Source organism: Fukomys damarensis, unplaced genomic scaffold (genome assembly GCF_012274545.1).
Source record: "Fukomys damarensis isolate Sample0158 unplaced genomic scaffold, DMR_v1.0_HiC HiC_scaffold_6, whole genome shotgun sequence".
NCBI lineage: Eukaryota > Metazoa > Chordata > Mammalia > Rodentia > Bathyergidae > Fukomys > Fukomys damarensis.
In genome coordinates, this window is record NW_022900918.1 from 14229227 (window position 1) to 14252929 (window position 23703).

At 35.1% G+C, this 23703-nt stretch overlaps 1 protein-coding gene across 1 annotated transcript in view; it reads right to left on the bottom strand.

Annotated features, from left to right (window-relative positions):
* The window catches only part of Mycbp2 (MYC binding protein 2), a gene marked incomplete at its 5' end in the record, with an annotated part of 279711 nt that overhangs the window by 186100 nt on the left and 69908 nt on the right, over window positions 1–23703 (bottom strand). Inside the window, 3 exons of the mRNA XM_033760909.1 lie at window positions 2581–2688; window positions 16117–16218; window positions 16514–16659. Of these exons, the coding sequence (XP_033616800.1) occupies window positions 2581–2688; window positions 16117–16218; window positions 16514–16659 (356 nt within the window). The remainder of the gene's footprint in view (window positions 1–2580; window positions 2689–16116; window positions 16219–16513; window positions 16660–23703) is intronic.

The window sequence follows — 23703 nt, forward strand, 5'->3', positions numbered from 1 at the left end:
ATGTCTCAATTATTAACAATGAAAATAAAAGACACAGGGATGAGGTTCTTAATTATTAGTCACAGCAAAATTTAATGAGAATTTAAAATATATGTAGGTATGTGGTATGAAAAAAATCACATTCAGATGTTCTTACTAGATTTATTATATTGAAATCTTTTTATGTAAGGCAATGAGTGGCTGAAACAAATATTAACACAGGCATCTGTTTGAAATAAAATTTAGGATCACATTTAGGAATAACTATGTGTTATATGGAATTTTACTTATTGATTCAGTCTTATATACTCTATTTTGCCTCTAGTAAAAATTTGCCCTCTCATAACATTCTTTGAATTCTTTCTAGTCAGCCAGAAGCTCTACAACTTTTCATTTTAGAAATCACTCTTGTCATGAACTGAGTGACATTTTGGCCATTCTTATAAGATCATGATAACACAGTATATTAACCACTGTTATTATTTTATTATGTAATTCTTTTTTTATTTTTCATAGTTTTTAATTTTAAAATATCTACTTGTATTACATTAAAAGTAAAAATTTTTAAAAAGAAATCACTCATTAACAATAAATCCACAGTTTTTATCCCTACAAATTTATAATCAAGAAAATTTTAATCATTATATCTTACAATTCATACCAACAATATATTTAAGAAAATACAGTAATTAGTACAGTGAACTTTTCAGTGCATAAATTGGAAGACAGTATAGGAGAAGGGACATTATAAGACTATGAATTACATAACAAAAGCAGTGAGTAGAGAAAAGAAAAAAAATGACAAGATAGTGAATGTAAAGGGTTAGAGTATGAACAGAAATTAGTGAGTAGTGAATTAATACTCTATGTAAATAGGGCACCATTATATTATTTACATTGCATATGCATTTTGAGAACAGAGATGAAACTATGTAACTCTATAAAACCAGAAAACAAAACAACGTATTCACTTTGGCAGCATATATATTAAAATTAGAAAAGAAAAACAAAAACTCTAGTCCTCTAATACTACCAAGTAGATCTTTCCAAAGATATTGCCCTAATGCTATACTCAACAAAGACAGACAAAATTGATATAAAGCTATTATTTAATGGTTTTTATAGCTAATAATTACATGATATTGGAAAAAGTCTGCTTTAAATTTGTAATTTTCATATTCAATTATTACATTAAAAAAATCTAAAGAAACTAAAGATGCTTGTCCATAACACTTTAAACTGCTTCACGAGATGCTAATATTTAACCTTAGTTTAAAACTAGAAAAATATCACTTTCATGTAAGTGAGGGAAACACACACTGAAAAAATCTGTTCTAATAGTAGCATAAAAGATGAGAAAATCTGCCAATAACTAAAATAATTTAGATGGTATACTCTAAATATTGTTCCTTAGATTTAAATATTTATGGTGTTGTTAGAGCATGTTAGTATAAATAGTCACAAATTTACTGTAGCTCTAATTATGTTAGCTATAAAACATACTCAATTTTACTTCTGCAGAATATACTTTAAGGTTTTAGTTCTATTTGTACTTTCACTAGAAAGAGAAGTTTTATGTGCTTGTTGAGTGGCAAACCAACAGACTGAGAAAAGCAAAGTTGATTATATATTGCACATGAAAGTCTTTAAAAAAATTCAACTGTAAGTTTTGTGGCAAAGGAAAAAAAGACAGACACAAAAATTAATATACATATATGCAGAATACGTATATTAAAAATATTCTACTCTATTTTTCAGGGCAACTTTTAGACATTTAAGAAAATAGCACCTGCAAGTTTCATTAGCCAGTGGAGCTTCCCTAGTTCATATACCAGGACTCAAAGCATACTTATCCATAAATTTAAAAATTCTCTGTATTTAATTTTTCCTGATATTAGCTGACTGTTTAAAACAAAAACAATCAAGATTTAGGAATATCTGACATTAATCCAGAACTCAGATCTTAAAAAATAATATGCAAATGTTAATCCAGAACTCAGATCTCAAAGTACAATAAAGAATGAAATCCTAGTCCCTCACAAAGTTGGTTAGACCTCTGACAGATTCTAAGACTGAGGCAGGTCTACATGACTCACGCTTTGCTTGTATCTATCTCTACTTACCCTCCAATATAAAATATTTCTGTATTCACATGTTCTGCAAACCTTAATACTAAAACAGTAGAAAATGTAATGGCAGTCATTACTTTATGAACTATACTTAGTAAGTTTATTCTATGACATATAAACAGCATTCAAAGAACTGTAAAATGCTAGATCACAGTCATCTAAGATCAGATAATAAAGGATAAAAAAGAGAAAGTAATGATATATTCCCTTTTCTCTTCCTTTCATAAAATGTGAAAAGAAATGAAAAAGGTATATTATAAAATGTCTTAATAAAAGTTAACAACCAAATGAAATGAGAGACATGACAGTCACTGACAAACTATCACTTTCAGCATGTTCTTTCTCCTCAGGCTATACAATGATAGAAGCAAAGTAGAAGAATCAGGTCTATGCATTTTCCCAGAGACAAAATTCAAACGAATGGAAGAAACTGGGAGATTATCCCACCTAGTTGATAAGGAAGACCAAATACCTTTGTGCTTGTCCCGTTTATGCTTTAGCTGTGCTGGATGGGATCTGAGTCTGGCTAGAGCCTGTTCTCGGTTGTTCATAAAAATAGGACCAGCAAATACAAGGGGGCCTGAGGAGAAACATTTTTGTATGTGCATAGAAAAGCTCACAAAATGAAAACACTATAATGAACAAAAATAATTAACTAAAATGCATGAAATTTATTAACTGTTTTGGAAATTACACCTTTCTCCCAATACCCGCACTCCAACCCCTTGCCTCTAAACATAATCTAGTCATCATTCCACACAAAAGTAAATATCTTAAATACAGTTTATAAAGTACAAATTCCAACTTCTATACTTATAAAATTATTAGGTAGTTACTTAGAGTCTCAAATAGATAATCAAATTAACTCACAAATATTTCTTAGTATCACATTTTAAAACTTAGTAAACCATATAATAATTGAAAACAATTTCTTATTGAAATACAAAAACACGATTAATTTTAAAAATTAATCAGTAGGGTCTAACAAAGTCTTCCAGATTTAGTATCTACATCAATCTTGCTAAAAAAATAAGATAAAAATGTTACTGACTTTTCCACATATTGTGACAGAAGTCATGAAAATCAGATGAATGAAAACAAAACCAAAAGATTTCCATGATGTGACAGAGGGAGAGGGGGAGAAGGGAGGGGGAGGGAGATATAACAAGGATAACCTGAGCTCTAGCAACATCTTAGTGACATTAACCATCTTTCATTTCTTTGTGAAACACGACTATGTATTTATAACATACAAAGCATATTCACAGATTATAGTTATATCTTAAGTTTTTAGTTTATCTTTTATAGAAAAATCCCCTTGAGTTTTAGCAACTTGAAAACTATCTTCAAGTTTCAAAGCGTTTAAAATGTGACAGTACCAGCATTTGAAAAGAAAATTGAGTATATGAGAATTTAACATTTTTAATAAGTCATGTTTGTTTTCATGTGACTACTGATTTCATCTTAATTTTTCTAATGACTGGATAAACTGAAACTACTGTCCTGTAATAAATTTGACAAACAGAAGATTAAGTACAAAGTATCTTTTATAAACCGAAGTATTTCAGTTGGTTCTAGGTCCAAAAATACAAACACCACCAACCCAATGAAAAAAAAAATTATATAGTTCGAAATTAACCACAGATAAAAACACAGATTTAACGCTAGTAGAATTAAATATTATTTCTCAGTAATGCAGTACCAGTCATTTTTAAGATACAATAAAATAAAATGAGCTCCATTTCCAAAAGAAAATAAATTTGTTCAAAGAACAAAATGTCTTATTTCATCAAGATGTATTATTTTTCAATTGATTTATTAAAATAGAAAGTATAAATTACTCTAGAAAGTATTTTCCAACTACACAAAAATTATAACTATTAAAAAAATTGTATTACTCTTGTTTAACTGTTATGATCTCATTGGGATATTATTTCCCTCCATAAAAATATATTATATCCAAATATTCATTAATTACTTTCTACCTAATTTGATCGTTTTGGAAGCTTTTAATGTGTAAGTCTAGAAGGCCCATGAGCAAGTATGCCTAGAAAACACAGTACGGCTCTGAAGTTGAATATCTGATGGACTAACATGATTTTTAAAAAAATTAATTTTATTGGTACATTTTAGATAGACAATATAATGACACTCATCATTGGAGATGTACCTTTACATAATATATCTTCTTACTTTTTTCCTATTCCTCTGTCCTCCTTTCAACCTCTCCACTCCTCTCTATTTACAAAGATTTTTTTCCAATTTTTCATTTTCTCATGTTAATTCCATTCCCTTCTTTCCTTTCCCCTACCTCTTCCACTTCCCCTTTGCACCTTTTCTTCCTAGTCACATTATCTATTATATATATTTGATCCTTATTTTAAAGTGATCTTTTTTTTACAAACAAAGTTCAATCATTCATTTATTCACCATTTTCTATTATCTTTTATTTGGCAGAAACTATCTCTCATGATAAAGAAACAGACTCTCAAATGAGTCCACTAGGGAAACAAATAAAAAGAAAGAATTACAACATATTGTCATAAATGCTATAAAAAGCAAATCTGTGTGCATTGTCCCTTGAAGGATGAAAAGCAATCAAATCAACTTGGGTTAATCTGCGATGTTTCAAAGACAACAAAAAACATTTAACATGGCAGAAGAAAGAGAAGAGATTGCAATTAAAAGAAATAGAATTTATAAAAGCATGAAAATGTTAAACAATTTTGATAGTTAAACAAGCAGCTGAAGTGAATGAAGCACAGGTTATAGAGCAGAAAATAGTGGGAAACTATTTTAGGGAGATGGATTAAAAAAAACCTCAGGCAATTAAAACTTTTTGATACAATAAGACAATGCTAGAGGTGATGAAAAATCTCGGAACTGTTTTCAATTAGTCAACAAAGATCCAAGTCTGGCAAAATGCTGTCCCAGTCATACTTGGTAAGCAAAATATAAGAACAGTTGCTTCATAATGTTATTCCAGGAGGAAGGTTTGTGCACAACTAAACAAGAAATGAGTGGTATAAAAAAAGGAAATACACTGGAGCTAGAAAAACAAGGTGAAAAAAGTAGGGGAATTTGGAGTAATAAAAAAACACCACATAAACTAAGACTTAAGAAAGGAGAGAGCAGAGTACTAAAAGGGTTCAAAGATATGAAAAATAAATGCACAGGGAAAGGTAGAAAAGAAGAAAGAGAAGGCTGTAGAGACAAGAATGCAGAATTTATGTAGACTATGAACAATGTTGGTTTTCAAGAGAAGTGCTACTGATCAGATCTGCACTGTAGAAAGATCACTGTGAACAGCAGTGGATAATGGATCAAGACTGTTGGGTAATACCAATTTTAAAAGATTTTTTGCTGCAATTCAGGGAAAGGAGACAAGAGGGAGAAGTAAGGCAATAATGTAGTTCTGGAAAGTAAAACTATTCAAAAGCTATTAAAAAGTCTGAACTAGCAGGATATGTTGGTTTATTTTTATTTTTTTATTTTTTTGGTACCAGGGTTTGAACTCAGGATCTTGTGCTTGCGAGGCAGGTGGAGGTACCACTGAGCTAAATCCCCGGCATGTTGGTTTATTTTAGAGAAGAAAGTAAATAAAATAGGCAGATTTAGATATTAAAAAGCGTATGTGTAGATAATGAGTTATTCAGCACCTATCCATGGTCAGATAAGAAGGTATGGAATAAATGGCTGTACAAATAAGACAAGGTTTTCAGAAAGCTCCTAGTGATACATTTTGAGACTTTAAAAATTATTATTCCTTGATGTAGTAACTGTAGAAACCTCAGTTACCCCAATAATTTCTACAATCTATCCTAAGGAAAACTCTAAAATAGTTTAAAAATATTTCAGCTCAAAAGTGTTTACTAATAATTGTACATTAGTAACTGTAGCAAAACTTAAGGGCTAATTAATGAAAAATTTATGTCACATCTAGTGAGTAGAATAATATTCAGCTAATAAATTAAAATCTACAAAGAATATTTATATGAAAATTTTGGTGCTATTTAACAGGACAACAGTTAAACATTTTGCAAAAATTGAAAAGAACTACTACAAGGGATACCAGAGAAAACACATTTACGCATTAGAGAATATATAAATTCCTACATCTATTTAAAAGGATGTGAAGTGTCTGTAAATTTGAAATACACACTCTAACTGAGATATTGTATTTCTAGAGAGGTCTACTATAGAAACAAAAGCTTTACTATGCATAGCTGTAAGTTAAAGAATATTTAGCATAGTAATCACACAAAAAGTAAAAATAACCTGAATGCTCATCCACAAAATTAATAGCTGCATAAACTATGGTATAATCATATTATAATAGGTCATGTAGTATGAAGTAGAATGTGGAAGATGTTATTTACTGACCTTGTCTGCATTCACATTGTACTGGAAAGTAAGAAAAGGATTCTGCTAATGTATACATAATACTATACCACTTCTGAAAATGAACAGATGCCTACAATTTTACTTATGTACATATACAGTATCTTAATGGAGTAAATATGAAAAGCCTAGCAAAACATAAAAATGTATGTACCATGAAAATAAACAAAAACATACAACAAAATCAGTCAGTGATATAACTGGAAATGCATAGCTAGAGGATGACAATGAAATGATATAAGTAGTAACTAAATTAAAAGAGAAGTTTGTGGAAACTCTTTGACCTAAATTCTTGATTACACTTATTATGGTTTACAATAAAGCACAAATGCTTTTAAGACATATTGGTAAGGGAAGAAAAGGCCTTAATGTGTATCATAGTATGAAATCATATTAAAGAACTAAGCATAAAAAATATGCATAAGCCAGGCATGGTGATACAGGCCTGTGATCCCAGAACTCTGGGAGGAAGAGGAAGGAGAATCTGAGGTCTGAGTCCAACCTGGGCAACTTAGTAAGCCTCTTCCTCAAAATAACAAACATAACATAACATAACATGGCCTGATGATGTGGCTAGGTACGAAGGTTCTAGGTTCAATTCCCAGTACCCGACACCATGCATGCATACATACATACACGCACACAAAAGAAAAAAATTTTTAAGAAATTATATCAAAATTCTAGCAGGGTATCCTTGCATGAAGAATTATAATCACTGATCATTTCATATTTTGCCAATGCTTCACATAATATTTTAATTATAAAAGAAACTTTTATATGCCATTGGAATATCAGCTAATACTGTATTTGATCTCAAATTAAGAAAGTTTTAGAGGTTTAAAAAAATTTTTTTTTTTTAATTTTTGGTACCAGGGATCAAAGTCAGGTCCTTGCACTTGTGAAGCAGGCGGTGGAACCACTAAGCTAAATCTCTGGCCCTTAGAGATTTAAAAATTAATAGGAACATCAACACAATCACTTTGGAGTTATACTATGTTAAATTTGTTTTTATATTCTAATTTGTAACTATGGAACACTGACTTTTTTGATATCACAGTGGAATTTGTTTCATCTGAAAATTGTGTGAAATATTCTTAATAATCAAAGTTTTATAATGAGTATCACAGTATTATAAGAAAATCAAGTACATTAAGGCTGACAATGGAAAAGAATCAAGCTCAAAGAAAATAATCTAATAAATAGCCCACCAGCATCATAATCAAACATTTACTTAAGGCTAGTACAAGCTAGGCATTGTCATACATATCAACAATTCTCATTAACAGTCCAAGTTAAATAGGTTCCATTGTCATGGTGAGTTTAAATGTAAGAAAACTGACAGTCAGGGAAGTTGAATTCCCAAGGTCATAATTGGCCAATAAAAGTGAAGAAGCCAGAAACTAGAAACTAATCCAAAAGTAAATCTTAGAATACATGTTCTTAGCCAGTATGCATTATAGCTAGGCTAACTATAGAACTTACTATCCAATTGAGACTCTAGTGAGAGTAAGATAGCATTATTTAGCAATATGCCTGGAAGATAGGCCGAAAATGGGTCTGTGCCCAGCAAGCCAGAACTCACCCCATTGAAGCTCACAACTATGAAATTATGTTTTGACATTTAATAGGAAAATGAAAGAAGGGTTAAACTAGCCAACATTATTGGAGTTGTCTCTTTTACAACAGAAGGCTAAAAAAGAACATAAATGAAAGATCTGTGACATAATTATTCATTAGGTCTGATGAACCAGAGTTCTGCTTAAGAATTCTACTGAACAATTATTTATAAAGTCACAGAGAATTAATATTAACAATTAACTCCATGCAATCTAAGAAACGGAAAATTAACATAAATACAACTAAAACCTGTAAATGAGTACTAGTAATACATAAAAAAACAAATTTAACAAAAATGTCACCTGTAATAGTATAAAAATTTACATTAAAGATGAAGTAACAAGTTTATCCAACAACAGTAACAACAATGTATTTTTTAGTTAAAATAATGTATTCCACTACTGAAGCTCTATGTAACAGTAGTTAAATAACATCATTTAGATTGACTAGCTTCAGACCACCTAGGGGATCAGTAAAGTACGCTTCTGCGTATGTCTGGGTTATAGAAGTGTGACCTTGGAGTCTACATCTTGTCACTGGCCCCTTATTCTCTGGTACTGTTCCTGATCTGCTTCTGTTAGATTTCCCTCGCCTGAAGATGACTATTACTCCCCTTCCCATAATGCCCTGCTTCTCACCTAAAAAGATGTCTTCTCCCACCTACCAAAGGGCAGCCTTCTTTTTCCCATGCCTCTTCTCCGCCAAAAAGTAACCAGATACTTGCTACCTCTGAGTAACCAGTGATATCAAAGCCCCTCCTAGTGATGTCATAGGCTCCTCCAATTCCTTAATACTACCTCACTTAACTCCACCTCAACTCAGGTTAACCCCACCCTGTTACTATAAAAGAAGCTCCCTGTTCTGCCATGCTTCTTTTCCTTTGTTAGGAGACAGTCCGGCAGATCCTCCCCCTAAAAAAGGCTTAGTCTTGGTTTGGTCCTGGTTTTTCGGCTCTTTTACCTAACATATCTTGTGCCAAAAACCCAGGAGGAAGGTGGTCAATTAAGTGACCATCCCCTGCGGGACAGAGTCGAATGGCCTTTCGGCTGCCTCCTCCAGACCACACCTGCTGAGCCAGGTCCTCTTCGAAGCTTCCTATCTTTGCCATTGCTGACGACACACATGCACACTTGTCACTGATTTCAGGGTGAGTAGGTAATTAGCTTCCCTCTACTCTGGTCCTCTGTCTCTTTCTCGTTCTCTCCCTCTGGGAGACTTCTAAGAAATCCAAGTGCTTCGTCTGAGAGACCCTCTTTGGGCCACTAGGCCCAGAACCATGCCTCTGGGGGATACCCCATCACCTTATCAGGATGATGACCCAGGCAGAGACCTTTGAGATCATATGATTGTTTGTGTCATTGAAGGCCTAAAGAGGATCTCCCAAAAGACAGTTAATTTTGATAAGATCAGGGAAATAACCCAGGGACCTCAGGAAAATCCAGCTCCATTTCTTTCCTGATTGGCTGATGCTCTTCAAAAATATACTAAAATCGATCCTACATCCCAGGCTGGCAAAACTGTTATTAATACTCATTTTATTGCAAAGTCTACCCCTGATATCAGAAAGAAACTTAAAAGGTCAAAGAGGGTCCAACAGGCTACACAGAGCTCCTTAATATTGCCTTTAAAGTATTCAATAACCATGAGGAACAGGAAAAACAACAGAAGGTGGCTAATTAGCAGACGCTGGCAGCAGCCCTGCACTGTCCTACAAGAAGACATTCTCTTGTGATGGTCCTCCTCCTTGGGCCTGTTTTAAATGTGGACAGACTGGGCACTGAGCTAGAGAATGGCCCCAATCCCAAGCTACCACCTGGCTTTTGTCCTCCTGCAAGCAAATGGGTCACTGGAGGGCTAACTGTCCCCTTCACCAAAAAGGTAAGAGGCCATCCCCTTCTCAAGCCCAACCAGCAGGTACAGAGACGTCTTTACCAGAGCTCATCAGACTGGTGGCAGAGGACTGACAAGTGTAGTGCCCAGGGTCATCTACAGCCCCCACGGCCATCACCTCCAACGAGCCCAGGGTAACTGTCAGCGTCTCAGGTAGGCCTATCTCATTCTTGACACGGGGGCTACATACTCGCCTTATCACAATATTCAGGCCCCACTCATTCCTCCACATTAATTATTGTGGTGGTCTAAGGGATTCCTTCAAGACCACTGACATCCCTCCTTTAGTTTGTTCTGTTAGGCAGCACATTTTTACATAGCTTCTTAGTTATTCATAACTGTCCTACCCCCAATTTAGGAACAGACAGCCTAAGCAAGTTCAAGGCCTCACTCATTCTATACCCAGTCAAATCAGACCCTACAGGTGTCTCGCTGCTCCTTGCTGTACCCCTGACTGTCTCAATCTCCAACCCAGCCCCATCTCCTTCCATGACCCCTTATACTGACCCCTCAATCTGGGACACCTCCACCCCTTCTACTGCTAAACATCACACTCCCATTCAGACCTCCCTTAAAGATAGCACCCAATTCCCAAATGTCCCACAATACCCCATAGCCTTGAGATACCTAAAAGGACTAAAATCTATAATCAATGGCCTACTTGATAAGGGACTTCTTAGACTATCACTTCCCCTACAACATGCCCATCCTCCCAGTCCTAAATCTAAACAGCTCCTACCTGTTGGTACAAGACCTAAGGGCCATTAATTTGATGTACTTCCTATACATCCAGTGGTTCCCAATCCCTACACTTGATTATCTCATATTCCTTCTTCTGTGGGGCATTTCACTGTTTTAGACCTCAAAGATGGTTTGTTCACCATCCCTTTACACTACAACTCACAAGACACCTTTTTGCATTCACATGGACTGACCCTGATTCAGAATACTCTCAACAACTTACTTGGACAGTTCTCCCACAGGGCTTTTGGGATAGCCCATACCTCCTTGGTTTTTACAGGGTCTCACTATATAGTTGAGACTGACCTGGAACTCACTATGCAGCCCAGGCTGGTCTTGAAAGCCCACCCCTCCTTGGTTTACAGGGTCTCACTATATAGTTGAGACTGACCTGGAACTCACTATGCAGCCCAGGCTGGTCTTGAAGTCACAGTGACCCTCCTGCCTCAGCCTCCCAAGTGCTGGGATTACAGGTGTGTGCCACCACTCCCGGCTAGCCCACACCTCTTTGGAAAGGCCTTAGCTGTTGAACTGCATATGTGTTCTGGCCATGGTAGGCCCGTGTCTGTTATGCTGTTTTCAAAACTTCTGGCAGAAATGCACGAGGGCATTTACCAACCAGACAGTCAAGGAAATCGTCATGGCAGGGTATTGGCCACTGCAGGAGAGGGAAGAAGCCCCCACCAGATCCAGGTTTAGCCCCAAACTTTGCCTCTTGGTCATCTTGAAGCAGCTCCAGAAGAAGAGACCTTTGCCCAATAACCATAAAAAAAAAAAAAAAAAAGCCTAGAATGTTAGATTTCCCTCACTGTAAGATGGCCATTACTCTCCTTCCCATAATGCTCTGCTTCTCACATAAAAAGATGGCTTCTCCCACCTAACAAAGGCCAGCCTTCTTCTTCCCATGATGCCTCTTCTCCTGCCAAAAAGTAACCAGATACTTGCTACCTCTGAGTAATCAGTGATGTTACAAGCCCCTCCTAGTGATATCACAGGCTCCTCTAATCCCTTAATACTACCTCACTTAACTCCACCCCAGCTCCTATAGGCCCCACCCCAATCCTATAAAAGAAGCTCTCCATTCTGCTATATTGCTCTCTCTCCTTCAATCAGAGTCAGCCCGGAAGATTGCCTCTACAATAAAGGCTTGTAGTGGTTCTGTCTAGTCTTGGTTTTTGGCCTTTTTTATCAGACAGTTTCCCAATCACCATGAACAACATATGCTGTACTATGCCCTTTCACCATGAGCTATATGAAATCTCTCTTTAAATTGCTGGTGTCAGCTATTTTGTTCCAGCAACAGAAAAGCTAAGGAATACTGCAATTTGGTACCACTGAAGTGGTGAGGCTAACTCACTAGCTGTGATTATACCTGAACATGTGGTTCAGAAGCCTTTGCAACTTGTCTGCAAGAGGAGTTTGGAGAAGGAAGCTAGGAAAGCCCTAGAATGTTTTAAGCAGAACTTGATGATTGTGATAAGAGCTCAGCAGAGGCCAGATTCATGAAGTTTCAGAAAGGAATGAGGGGTCATCTAAGAAATGAACTAGAGGCCACATGTATTACACTCTGGCGAAGAATCTTTCTACATTTTGCCCATGTCCTGAGACTCTATGGGAGGCTTAATTTAAAGATGGTGACTACTTATCTGGTGGAGGAAATATCAGTGTAGCCCCATTTTTAGGCTGTGACTGAGTACAGCCAGCTGCTTTTAATCAGATAAATAATACAACTCAAGAAAAAGCACAGCAGAAAGATTTAAAAACCTTAAATTCTGGCCCAAAAGAATCAAGTATAAAATTAAGGCCAAAGGAGGTGTGGCTACTGGAGAGATCTGTAAGATTAAAAAGACTAAGCACTTCAATGTAAGACAAGATGTATTCAAAGTGTCTCAAGAATCAGTAAGACCTCACACACTGCAGTCTCAAGAGTACAAAAGTATAAGCTTTTCATTTGAGTGGAGAACCCCTGGGCCCCCTACTCAAGAGGGACCACCTAGAAAACTGGTTCTCTTGGATTCATTTCAATAAGTTCAACCATCTAGGTACCCAGAGACTGCTGCAGTCATGGTCCAAAAGGGCTTGGCTACTGTTGAAGCTTGGAGCAAACCTTGGCATTGTCCTTGTGATTGATGCCTGTTGTTCAGGCATGCAGAATATAAAAACTGAGATCATGGAGGCTTTCACACAGATTTCAAAAGAAGGCCTAGGAAGTCAGGCAAGAGCTAAAGCTAGGGGAACAAAGCAAAAGGTACAGTGGAGACCCCAGAAAGTCAGAGATGAAGCTGACCAAACCTAGAACTCTTATCTCACTATGTGTCCAGGATGCTTAACATGGGGCTATTAGACTTAATGTTTGTCCTGCTGAAGTTTGGTCTTGCTTTCATCTGATTCTTTTCTATCCCCCAATCCTTCCCTTTTGGAAGAAATGTTTACCTTGTACCAATGTATTTGAGATTACATAAATTACTTTTTTAATTTATAGGTGTTCATAGCTCAGAGTATATCTTCAGTTTCAGAGTAGACTTTATACTTCTGAGCAACAATGGAAGTGCTGAGACTTTGGAAAGGGCATTAGAGTGTTTTCAGTTGCACATGGGATATCATATCATGTTAGGGGGAAATATGCCCTTTTTATTTGGAGACTGAGTATGATGTAAGGTGATGTGTTTCGGTGTCAAATTAAAAAGGGATGGAATGTGACAGTTAAATGTGATTTAGCAGCTGCTTAGAGGATTTGTGAAGCATACTTGTATATGTGTCCTAGGGTCATGGAGGCTTAACACTAGGTATATAACTGATCCCTTCTTTTCTGGCACAGCTCACCTGCTGTGACTCTCAGCCACCATAAATTGAACAGCTTTCCTCCACCATGCTTTCCACCATGATGTATGTGCCTGGCACCAGCCAACTATGGACTAAACCCTCTGAAATTGTGGGCCAAATTAAACCTCTCGTTTAAATTGCAAGAGTTGGGTATTCTGTACCAGCAGTGAAAAAGCTGACCAATACAAAAGGCATTCTTATAAAGGCTTGGACCTCAAACACTTACCAATCTAAATAACAAAGTAAGTAGAGTGAGACAGAAATGTCAAATAAATTAATTCACATAATTAGATTCTGATGTCTTATAATGTCAACACAGTTAAAAGCCAATTGGTAATGAACATAATTACTAATAATATAATTCCTAAATTTTAAGTCTCTTTTAAAAAAAGTATCAAGCAGAGCCAAGAAGAATAATTATATATGGCAGCTGAAACAAAGTTTGACATTACTACTCCTCATGAGGACAAAAGAAGATTAACAATCTTCTGTAGTACAGAACTACAGAAGACCTGTAGAACACTGGGTGTGAGTCAAATCTGTTTTCAGGACCATGGATACAGAAATGCGATTCACTGGCCTAATTGATTGTGAAATAGGTCAACAGAACGAAACGTGAACATGACCTATAGCACTGGTTCTAATACATCATGACCATCAGAATCACCTGAAAATTTAAAGCATAATTTGCTGGATCCTATACCCCAAGTCTGTAGATCTGAACTGGTACTTCTAACAAGTGCACATGTGATATTTACTGGTTTGAGAACCACTGTCCTAAAACAAACAAACAAACAAAAAACAACAGCACCAGAAAGTGATTCTTGTATTTAATTTAAAATATTTTTTAGTGACCAAGGCATATAGTTCAGTGGTGCTGTGCCTGTCTTGCAAGCACAAGTTCCTGAGTTCCATCCCTGGTATGCGGGGGAGGGTTAAACACAAAGTTAAAGTAAAAATGTCTTCACTATTTTTTTTACAAGAAACAGTGACTTATATTTTAAAACATAACTCTTATTTTGTTCTGTATAAAGTAATATGATTTGTGGAAAATATTTAGAAAATGAATTTTAGAAGAAAATAATCATCTATAAACTCAGTTTTCAGGAAAAAAATTATTTGTTACTTTTGAGGTTTTTTTGTCATGCAAGTGTGGGGTATCTTTGCTTATAAAACTTTGATTTTTTGTTGTGTGTGGTGGTGCAGGGCTGCAATTACTGCACTATCAGATACTGAGGCAGCAAGATCACAAGTTTGAATCCAGACAAGCTTGAATTTCTGATCCTTCTGTCTCAGCCTTTAACCTTTTAAAAATGGGTATTCTTGTTTAAAAGTAAAAATACAGGCAGGTATTTGCTTTGCACAGTCCTGTGTTAACTGAAACACATGTGAGAACTATGTATTCCCTTACACGATTCTGTGGTAACTGCAAATAGAGAGCATTACTTCAAATGTACAAATTTCAGTTAATATCAGTACTGTGTAAGGGAAGAACTGCCATAATTGAGGTCCACAATAAAGAATCCAATTCATCAAGAATTTAATATATGTTATGTTTTAAAAATCATGAAAGACAGTGAGAAAAAGTTCAACAAAACTTTTGTGCACCAAAAATTTGAATGATGTATTTCTAGTTCAGTGTTAGCGCATATTTAGGATTGTGGAAAAACTTAACTTGTCATAAAATGCACATCAAATACCCAGAACCTAGTCTATATTTGGAAAATCATGTAAAATGTATAATCCTTTAAATATCTAACTAGTGGAAGAGTTAACTTTGAAATAGTTAGAATTTATAATTACCATTTTAAAAGTTTATGGTACTTTTAAAAATAAATGGCAAAATAATATTCTGTAATCACCAAGTCTTGTTAAATTATATAATTCAGTATCTCTTTACTTCCAATATGCTGTAATATGCTATGACTAGAGAATGGCTTTTTCTTAGAAGAGAAAAAAAAAAGAGTAACAATATACACAGCATCTTTCATTTAATTAATGTCACCATAAGGATTTAATATACTTTGATTTAACACCTAATACATCATTGGGCTTTGTAGGTGAGTTCATTTGACTTAACCGAGTATGTCCAAAGGGGGTAAAAATCAAGTAGCAAAGAGATAATATGAAGAAATAAACTTATAAAAAAATCAATAATAAAGCAGTAATTTTTATTTCCATACTTTGTAACTACCCAAAATTTAAATTATACAATATCTTCTAAGAAATATGTACAATTTTTCTACATATCAAATAGAAGTTCAGATAGATAACAAATTCTTAGCATTTGCATTTTTTAAAAAATTGTCAGTTCAAATCATTACTGATTAGCAGATGGCATACTTCTTAATGTGGTTGACTCATGAATTAAGTAAGTGTATGATATTGGCACAATTATAATGCCCTGAATATTTTTATGACTCACCAGAATATTACTAATTTAATGATTTCTCATCAAAGCAGCCTATTCTGTTAATTTTTCACCTCAATATAAGATAAGGTTGACTTATACTTTTTCTCTATAGCTACATCTTACCTCTCCCCTCTTCTAATCTTTGTCTTCTGATTACACGCTGCCGTTTTTCTTCTTGTCGAAGCTGAAGGTGTTCCTCAATATTAACCCCAGGTACTGGGACAGCTAGATTATTGATCAAAATAACAATGACAACAACTGGTGTTATATATAATACCTGTAATTCTACACAAAATTCAAGAAAGTAAAAGCAAGCAATAATATTACCTAAGATAAAAATTATTTTTATTGCAAGGATTCTTAGAAGAAGAAAAGAATTTCATTCATAAATTAATGCCATATGGCCAATCATTAAAAGAATAATATTGCATATATTAATTTTTAATATATTTCTAATAGAAATTATTCAAATCATTAGAATTACCATGTTAAGGGCAAGATTTTCAGGATAATAAATTACCTAAAAGAAGATCTAAAGGTATCATTTCTTTCACAGCATCCAGAATCCCTCTTTGTCTTGCTTCTTGTCCATCCAACTCTCTTGCACAAGCCTTGCAACATCCACATACAGCACAACCAGATTCTCCCGAACCACAACCACAGATCCTATTTAAACAACAAAAAACGTGGTTTAACTGAAATTCTTCTAATCTTTTCTTTACCTCTTTCCTACAACTTTTTGTTCTACATTTAGAGAAAAGGTATAAATTATGAATAAATATGAAATTATGAATAGACTTTTTTAATCTCCTTCAGGCATAATTGTTATATTTCTATAGGAAATACAAATGAATCCTGCTGTTGTCAAAACCACTGTTGACAAAGATTTTTAGAAGTTTTCAGAGTGAAGCACCATTAGCTTTAGCATTAACTGTCCTGGATCAGATAGAAGCTAGCAAACAAGCAGTATTCCCATCTACCAGGATATGATATCATTCTCCTGTTCTCTTTTAGTGTGTCCAACTTTCTGTTCTTTTTCTTCTTCTTCTTCGTGCCTCGGATATAAATTGTGAACCACATGGTATACATTTGTAACAAAATAAAGGCAAGGGCACTCCCAAAGCTGGCTAGAGGGTCAGTAAAGAACTAACTTCTTGAGTCATATTTGCAGATGTATAAGTGATAGATTTAACATTACGTGTTGGATCCATCCTTAAAAATTTTAAACCAGAGCTGCGTGTGGTGGCACACACCTGTAATCCCAGCATGTGGGATGCTGCGGCAGGACTGCCACAATCTCAAGGTTAGCCTGGGCTATGCAGTGAGTTCAGGGCTAGTCTCAACCCTAAAAAAGGAGACCCTGCCTCAAACCACCTAAAAAAAAATTTTTTTAAGCCAGGTGTGGTACAGGCCTACAACCCCAGAACTTGAGGTTGAGGCAGGAAGATTGCAGGGAGTTCAAAGCCATCTTGAGTTATACAGTGAAATCAAGGACAGCCTTGAATACATACAAAGACTCTGTTTCAAAAATCCAAAAAGAAAAAAAGATTTTACAGACTTGTTGATCCTCTGGTTATGCAGATCTATCAAAGTATGAGTGCAAGGAACTACCTTGCAGCAATGTGACAGACACAGCTGGGTACCTTGTTAAATTCCTAGCTTTTAAAAGCTAATCTTACTAAAAATTTGAAAGATTATTTACTATACAATAAAAACCATGATACATGAACCCAGGATTTAGCTCAGTGGTGTCACATCTTCCTGGCAATCACAAGGTCTTGAGTTCAAGTTCCGTTATCAGAAACAAACAGACAAACAAAAATACAATACAATAATACACCCTACTGAATTTGTCCATGGACATTTTTTCAATCGTTTTTCACACTAAACTTTATCAAACTTTACCAGAGATTAAAGTGGAGTGAACACTTCCTAACTCATTCTATGGGGCCAGGATACTCTGACACAAAAGTAAAGGTACTATAAAGAATTAAAATAAAAACAAAAAAACACTACAGACTAATATCCTTTATGAAGGTTGATGCAAAAAAAAAAAAAAGAGAAAGAGAAAGAAAAACTAAGAAACCAAATTCAGCATCATATTAAAAGGATAATATACTACAACAAAGTTAAGATTCATTCTTAAAATGCAACACAAGAAAATCAGTGCACTACAATACATTAACAGAATGCTGGAGGAAAAAAATACTCATCTCAATCAATACAGAAAAAGCATTTGACAGTACCATTTAATGATTTAAAAAAAATTCAAATAGAAATAGAAAGAAATTACCTCTATAAAATTAGTCATATATGAAAAACAGTGAACATCACACTCAATGATGAAAGGCCAAAAGTTTTTCTGTTAAGGTCAGGACAAAAGGAAAAATACCCAATTTGACCATTTCTATTTCATACAGTACTGGAAGGCCTAGGTAGAGCAATTAGTCAAGAAAAAGATATAGAGCAGCAAGGAAGAGTAAGGATGAGCAAAGCCATGTGGAGCTAGACTGCTACCCCAACCTCACCACCCAAGGCCTCCAAGCAGTACAGACCAGTGAGGACAGGTGGATCCACACAGGTGCCCCCATAGCGCCAACCCAGTGCGTCCCCCCACCTCTGGCCTCCTGGTTGTGCCAGTACATGGATCCACACCGCAGAGGCACAGGGGGTCATAAAGGTCATTGTCCTGAGATCCAGAAGATAGACCAGAAGTAAACAACAGAAAAAGGGCCTCTTTCAGGCTCCTTGCCCACTGGAAAAGTGAAGACAATCTCTGCAATAAAGGTACACTAGACCACTACAGTTGGTAAGCTGGAGGGATCACTACATCCCCTCGGAACCCGAACTATCTTCAGGAAAGAGCAGCTGGAACCTGCAGTAGAACTTTGCAGAGTTCATCCCTGCAGGAGATCAAGAAGCTCAACTTGGGCCTTGCAGCCAGAAATCAGCCTGAATCTCAGAGGTCTGCTGGTGGATTGCTGAGACTAATTAACTTAGATCTGAACCATGCTGCCCACAATGTCTACTGAGACAGCAGAGACATACCCTGAAGGTGGCCCTTCATTTGTATTTTTTATTTAAATTTTTTTCTTTTTCTCTTATTTTTAATTTTTTTGTTTTCAAATTCTTCCTTTTTTCTTCTTTTTCTTTCTTTTCTTTCTCTCTCTCACTCACTCTCCCACATTGTTCATCTCCTTTTTCTCGTTAATGCATTTATTCAGATTTCTTTCTTTTTCCTATTTTCGATTGTCATTAGTTTCAAATGAAAGTGAATACAGTTTCTAGTTTCCCTATTGCTGTTAGATTGTTCTATTCTTGTCTTTGTTCTTTCATTCTGTCTTTCCCTCCTACCTTCAACAGTTTCATAGAGTGTGTGCAATCTTCCTGTGTCCTCTGGCCTCGCTTCTAATGTTCAGTTATTCTTCTACCTATCTATCCTCCCCAACTCCTTCTAAGTCCCCTTCCTGAAGGGTAAAGTTGCTATATTGAAGAGTTTATTCATTATAAACATATTTTGGCTGGTCCTCAATTTTGATTTAATTTATACAGGTAAAGGTGATATATTAATAAGTACCAGAAATTGTCATTTTCTAAATTGTCCTTGATGCTACTGTGTTGCTGACTGCATCACTTGGGTTAAGGTGTTGAGATTGATCTGGTATTATAAAAACGAGAGACTTAAAACCTAAAGACCAGCTATATCTGGAAGATCAAAGTATTAACGCAGTAATTAAACCAAGGACAGTACCAACAACAAAAATAGAAATGAAAAGACATATAAGCAAGGCACAAACAGATTTCCAGCTCACCAAAGGCAAATTCTGGGGAAAAAGAGGCAGAAAAGCCTGATTATCACCCACCTGGACACAATGAACTCATAGCACAGGAAGTAACAAAACAGATGAATGAGGCTCTAGAAAACTATAAAACATAATTTCCCAGATAACCACAGAGATGGTGGGCAGAATGAAAGACATGAGTAAAGACTCTAGAATAGAAACAGATTAAAAACAACAAAACAAAACAGAAGAGTTCAGGACCATCATAGAAGCCATGAATGACCAACATAAGAAAGAAATGGAAACCATGAATGCCCAACATAGGAAAGAAATGGAATCCATGAAACAGATTCAAACAGATATCCAAGAGATAAACTACTGAAAGTATACACAACAGAATGAGCCAATCTGAAGCCAGAATATCAGGTACAGAAGACAGAATGGTGGTCAGTGACCATGAAAAGAGATCTCTTAAAAATAGTAAGGGACCATGACAAATCAATTAAACAGCTCCTAGATATGTAAAGAAGAATAGTATAAGACTGAGTCCATGAAAAAGCAGGAGAAATGACAAATGACTTAAAAATAAACTGTCCACAGAATTAATGACAGAAATTTACCAAACAGAGCAAAAAAAATGAGAAAAATGAAAAAACAAATAAAATATTTGTAAATAGGGAAGTGAGGAGGGAGTAAAGGGAGGGCAGGAGAAAAAATGAGAACCAAGACCTGTCATGTAAAGATACAAGATCCCAATGATGAATTCAACTTCACTGTATACCTAAAATGTACAAATAAACTCAATGAGGGAAAAAAAAAAGAATTTGACATACAGATAAGCAAGGCTTATAGGACTCCAACTAGCCATAATAATTTTTTAAAAAAATCTACACCTAGACATATAATCAAGATCCCAGAAACCCAACAGAAGAACAAAATATTGCAAGCAGTTAAAGAAAAAAAAAATCACATGCAAGGGAAAGCCCATCAGAATCACAGCAGACTTTTCAACACAAACCCTCATATCAAGGACAGCCTGGAGCGAGGTATTTCAAAGCCTAAAAGAAAACAATCTCCAACCTAGGCTGATGCATTCTGCAAAACTCTCTTTTAAAATGGATGGGGAAATAAGGTACTTCCACGACAGAGAAAACCTGAGAAAATTCATAAATACCAAACCAGCACTCCAAACAATTCTAAATAATATCCTAGAAAAAGACAACGAAGGTCACAACACCATGAGGCCCAACAGAGCAAAACAATTAGACAAGACAAGAAACTAAAGGGAGAGGAGGAAAAATTAAAAAGAGCCAAAAATAGGACAATAACATGACAATAAGACTATACATATCAGTTTTAACTATCAATGTTAATGGCCTCAATTGACCAATCAAAAGAAACAGACTGGCAAAATGGATTAAGAAACAAAATCCAACAACTGTCCATGCAACAGGAACCCTAAAAGAGCAGGGATAGCTTTCTTATTTGCAAAGTAAATTTCAAACCAAAACTAATTAAGAGAGACAGAGGTCACCACATCTTTTAGAAGGAACAATCCAAGAGGAAGAGGTGACAATAATAAATATATATGCACCAAATACTAATGCCCCCAACTATACAAAACAAATATTAAGGGATATGAAAAACCAAATAAGCACTAATACAATTGCAGTGGGGACCTCAGTACCATACTGTCACAAATAGATCATCTAGACAAAAAAATCAAAAACAAAATACTAGAACTGAACCAAGCTTCTGAACAAATGGACTTAATAGACATCTACAGAGTATTCCTCCCCACAAAATCATATGCATTTCGGCTGCACATGGATCATTCTCCAAAGTAGACCACATACTAGCTTATAGAATATGTCTAAGTAAATGAAAAGGAACTGAAGTTATCCCCTGTATATTATCAGGCCACAGTGCAATTAAACTGGAGATCAATAGCATAAGAAACCTTAAGAGGGAGAGCTAATAAGGGAAAAGAAAAAAATATGAGAAAATGAAAAAATAGAAATGAAGAATTTGTAAAGGAGGAGGGGAAGAGGGGATGAAGAGAGGGCAGGGACAAGGGGAAAAAATGAGAACCAAGACCTGTCATGTAAAGGTACACGATCCCAATGAATGTAACTGTACTGTATACCTAAAATGTACCATTAAAAAAACTCAATGAGGATAAAAAAGGTTTTACCTAAAAAAAAAAAAAGAAAAAGAAAAAAGAAACCATAAGAACTTCACAAACACACAAAAACTGAGCAACCAATGGGTCACAGAGGAAATAAAAGAAGAAATTAGACAGTTTTTACAAATAAATGATAATGACAATACATCATAAGGGGGACACAAAGAAAGCAATTCTATGAGGGAAATTCATAGCAGCGAATGCCCACATAAGGAAAACAGTAAGCTCAAATAAACAACGTAATGCTGAATCTTAAACTCCTAGGAAAAGAAGAGCAAGACAAATGCAAAGCTCATACAAGGGAGGAAATCATAAAGATCAGAGCAGAAATCAATGCTAAGAGACTATACAAAAAATAATAATAATAATAATTGAAGAGTTGGTTTTTTAAAAGAATAAATAAAATCAGTAAGCCCTTATCCAACCTTATCAAAAAATGGAAAGAAAAGGCTGAAATCCATGCAATTAGAAATGAAAAAGGTGAAGTCACAACAGAACCAGGAGAAATCCAGAGGATGATCAATACCTACTTCAAGAACCTGAACCCTTCACAAAACGGAAAACACAGAAGAAATGGACAGATTTCGAGATATATATCAATCACCAAAGTTGAATGAAGAAGATAAAAAAATTCTAAACACCCCAATTACAATCAGTGAAGTTGAAAACGTAATTAAAAATTTACCAACAAAGAAAAGCCCAGGTCCTAATGGCTTCACTGCGGAATCTACAAGATATTGAGAGAAAGAATCAAATAATTTAAAATTTGTTTTTTATATACACCAATGGCTCAAACTCACAGACTACAGACAATGAACTTTAATGGAAAGAGTTTAGGGCAGATTCAAGCAAATAAATTTCCATTCTAATATTTTTTAAAAAGAAAGACTTTCTACATTCAAATTAAATTAAAAATAAGTACTTAAAATAGAAAACAGTCAAAAGTGAAGCTCTGTAGCATATAATCCAAGAATAAAAATATTTTTGCTCATGTCACTAAAGAAAATTATTCTAAAAAATATGTTATGCCAGGCATAATGGCAGGGGCCGGTAGTTACAGCTTCTCATGAGTCTGAGGCTTAAATCTAGCAGTTTAAGATCAGCCCAGTCAACATAGCAAGACCTGATCTCACACATAAGCCTTAAAGAAAAATTTCATTACATATGATCTAAGTTTGATGGAATGTATAAAGCTAGAAATAAAATTAGAGTTGATCCAGAGATTTGAGAGGAAGCACTTGATTACAAAGAACTGCTAAATTTCTGAGGTCAAAGACATAGGAGTGACTGCCTTCAGTCCTGGCTTTTTTCTGTCTTCTATTATCCCAAATCAACCAATTCTTAGAAATCTGATCTTACAAAGGACATTCCAATATGTTGTATCAGCTATACAAAATTGGATTCAAAATTTCTCCAACATCCTAGAAGGAAGATGAAGATGCATTCTTACTCTACCGAACTCATGTATTAGCTTTGAATTGACAATAATATAGAATGCTGGGGAAAAAAAGTATAATAAAATAATACAGGGATAAATTCAACAGTGATGATGCAACTCTAGAAGTGAGTACCTAAAACTGTGAACAGAAAGTTCAATTTAAAAGAAAATGACATATCCATAACCAAATATTCTGTATTATATCTGATAACTTTAAAAAGATTCATGCTCAACAAAAACAGATGTTTGGTATTAAATAAGCTTAAGAAAAGCACATAAACAAAGTCATACTCTCAGACTTGGAG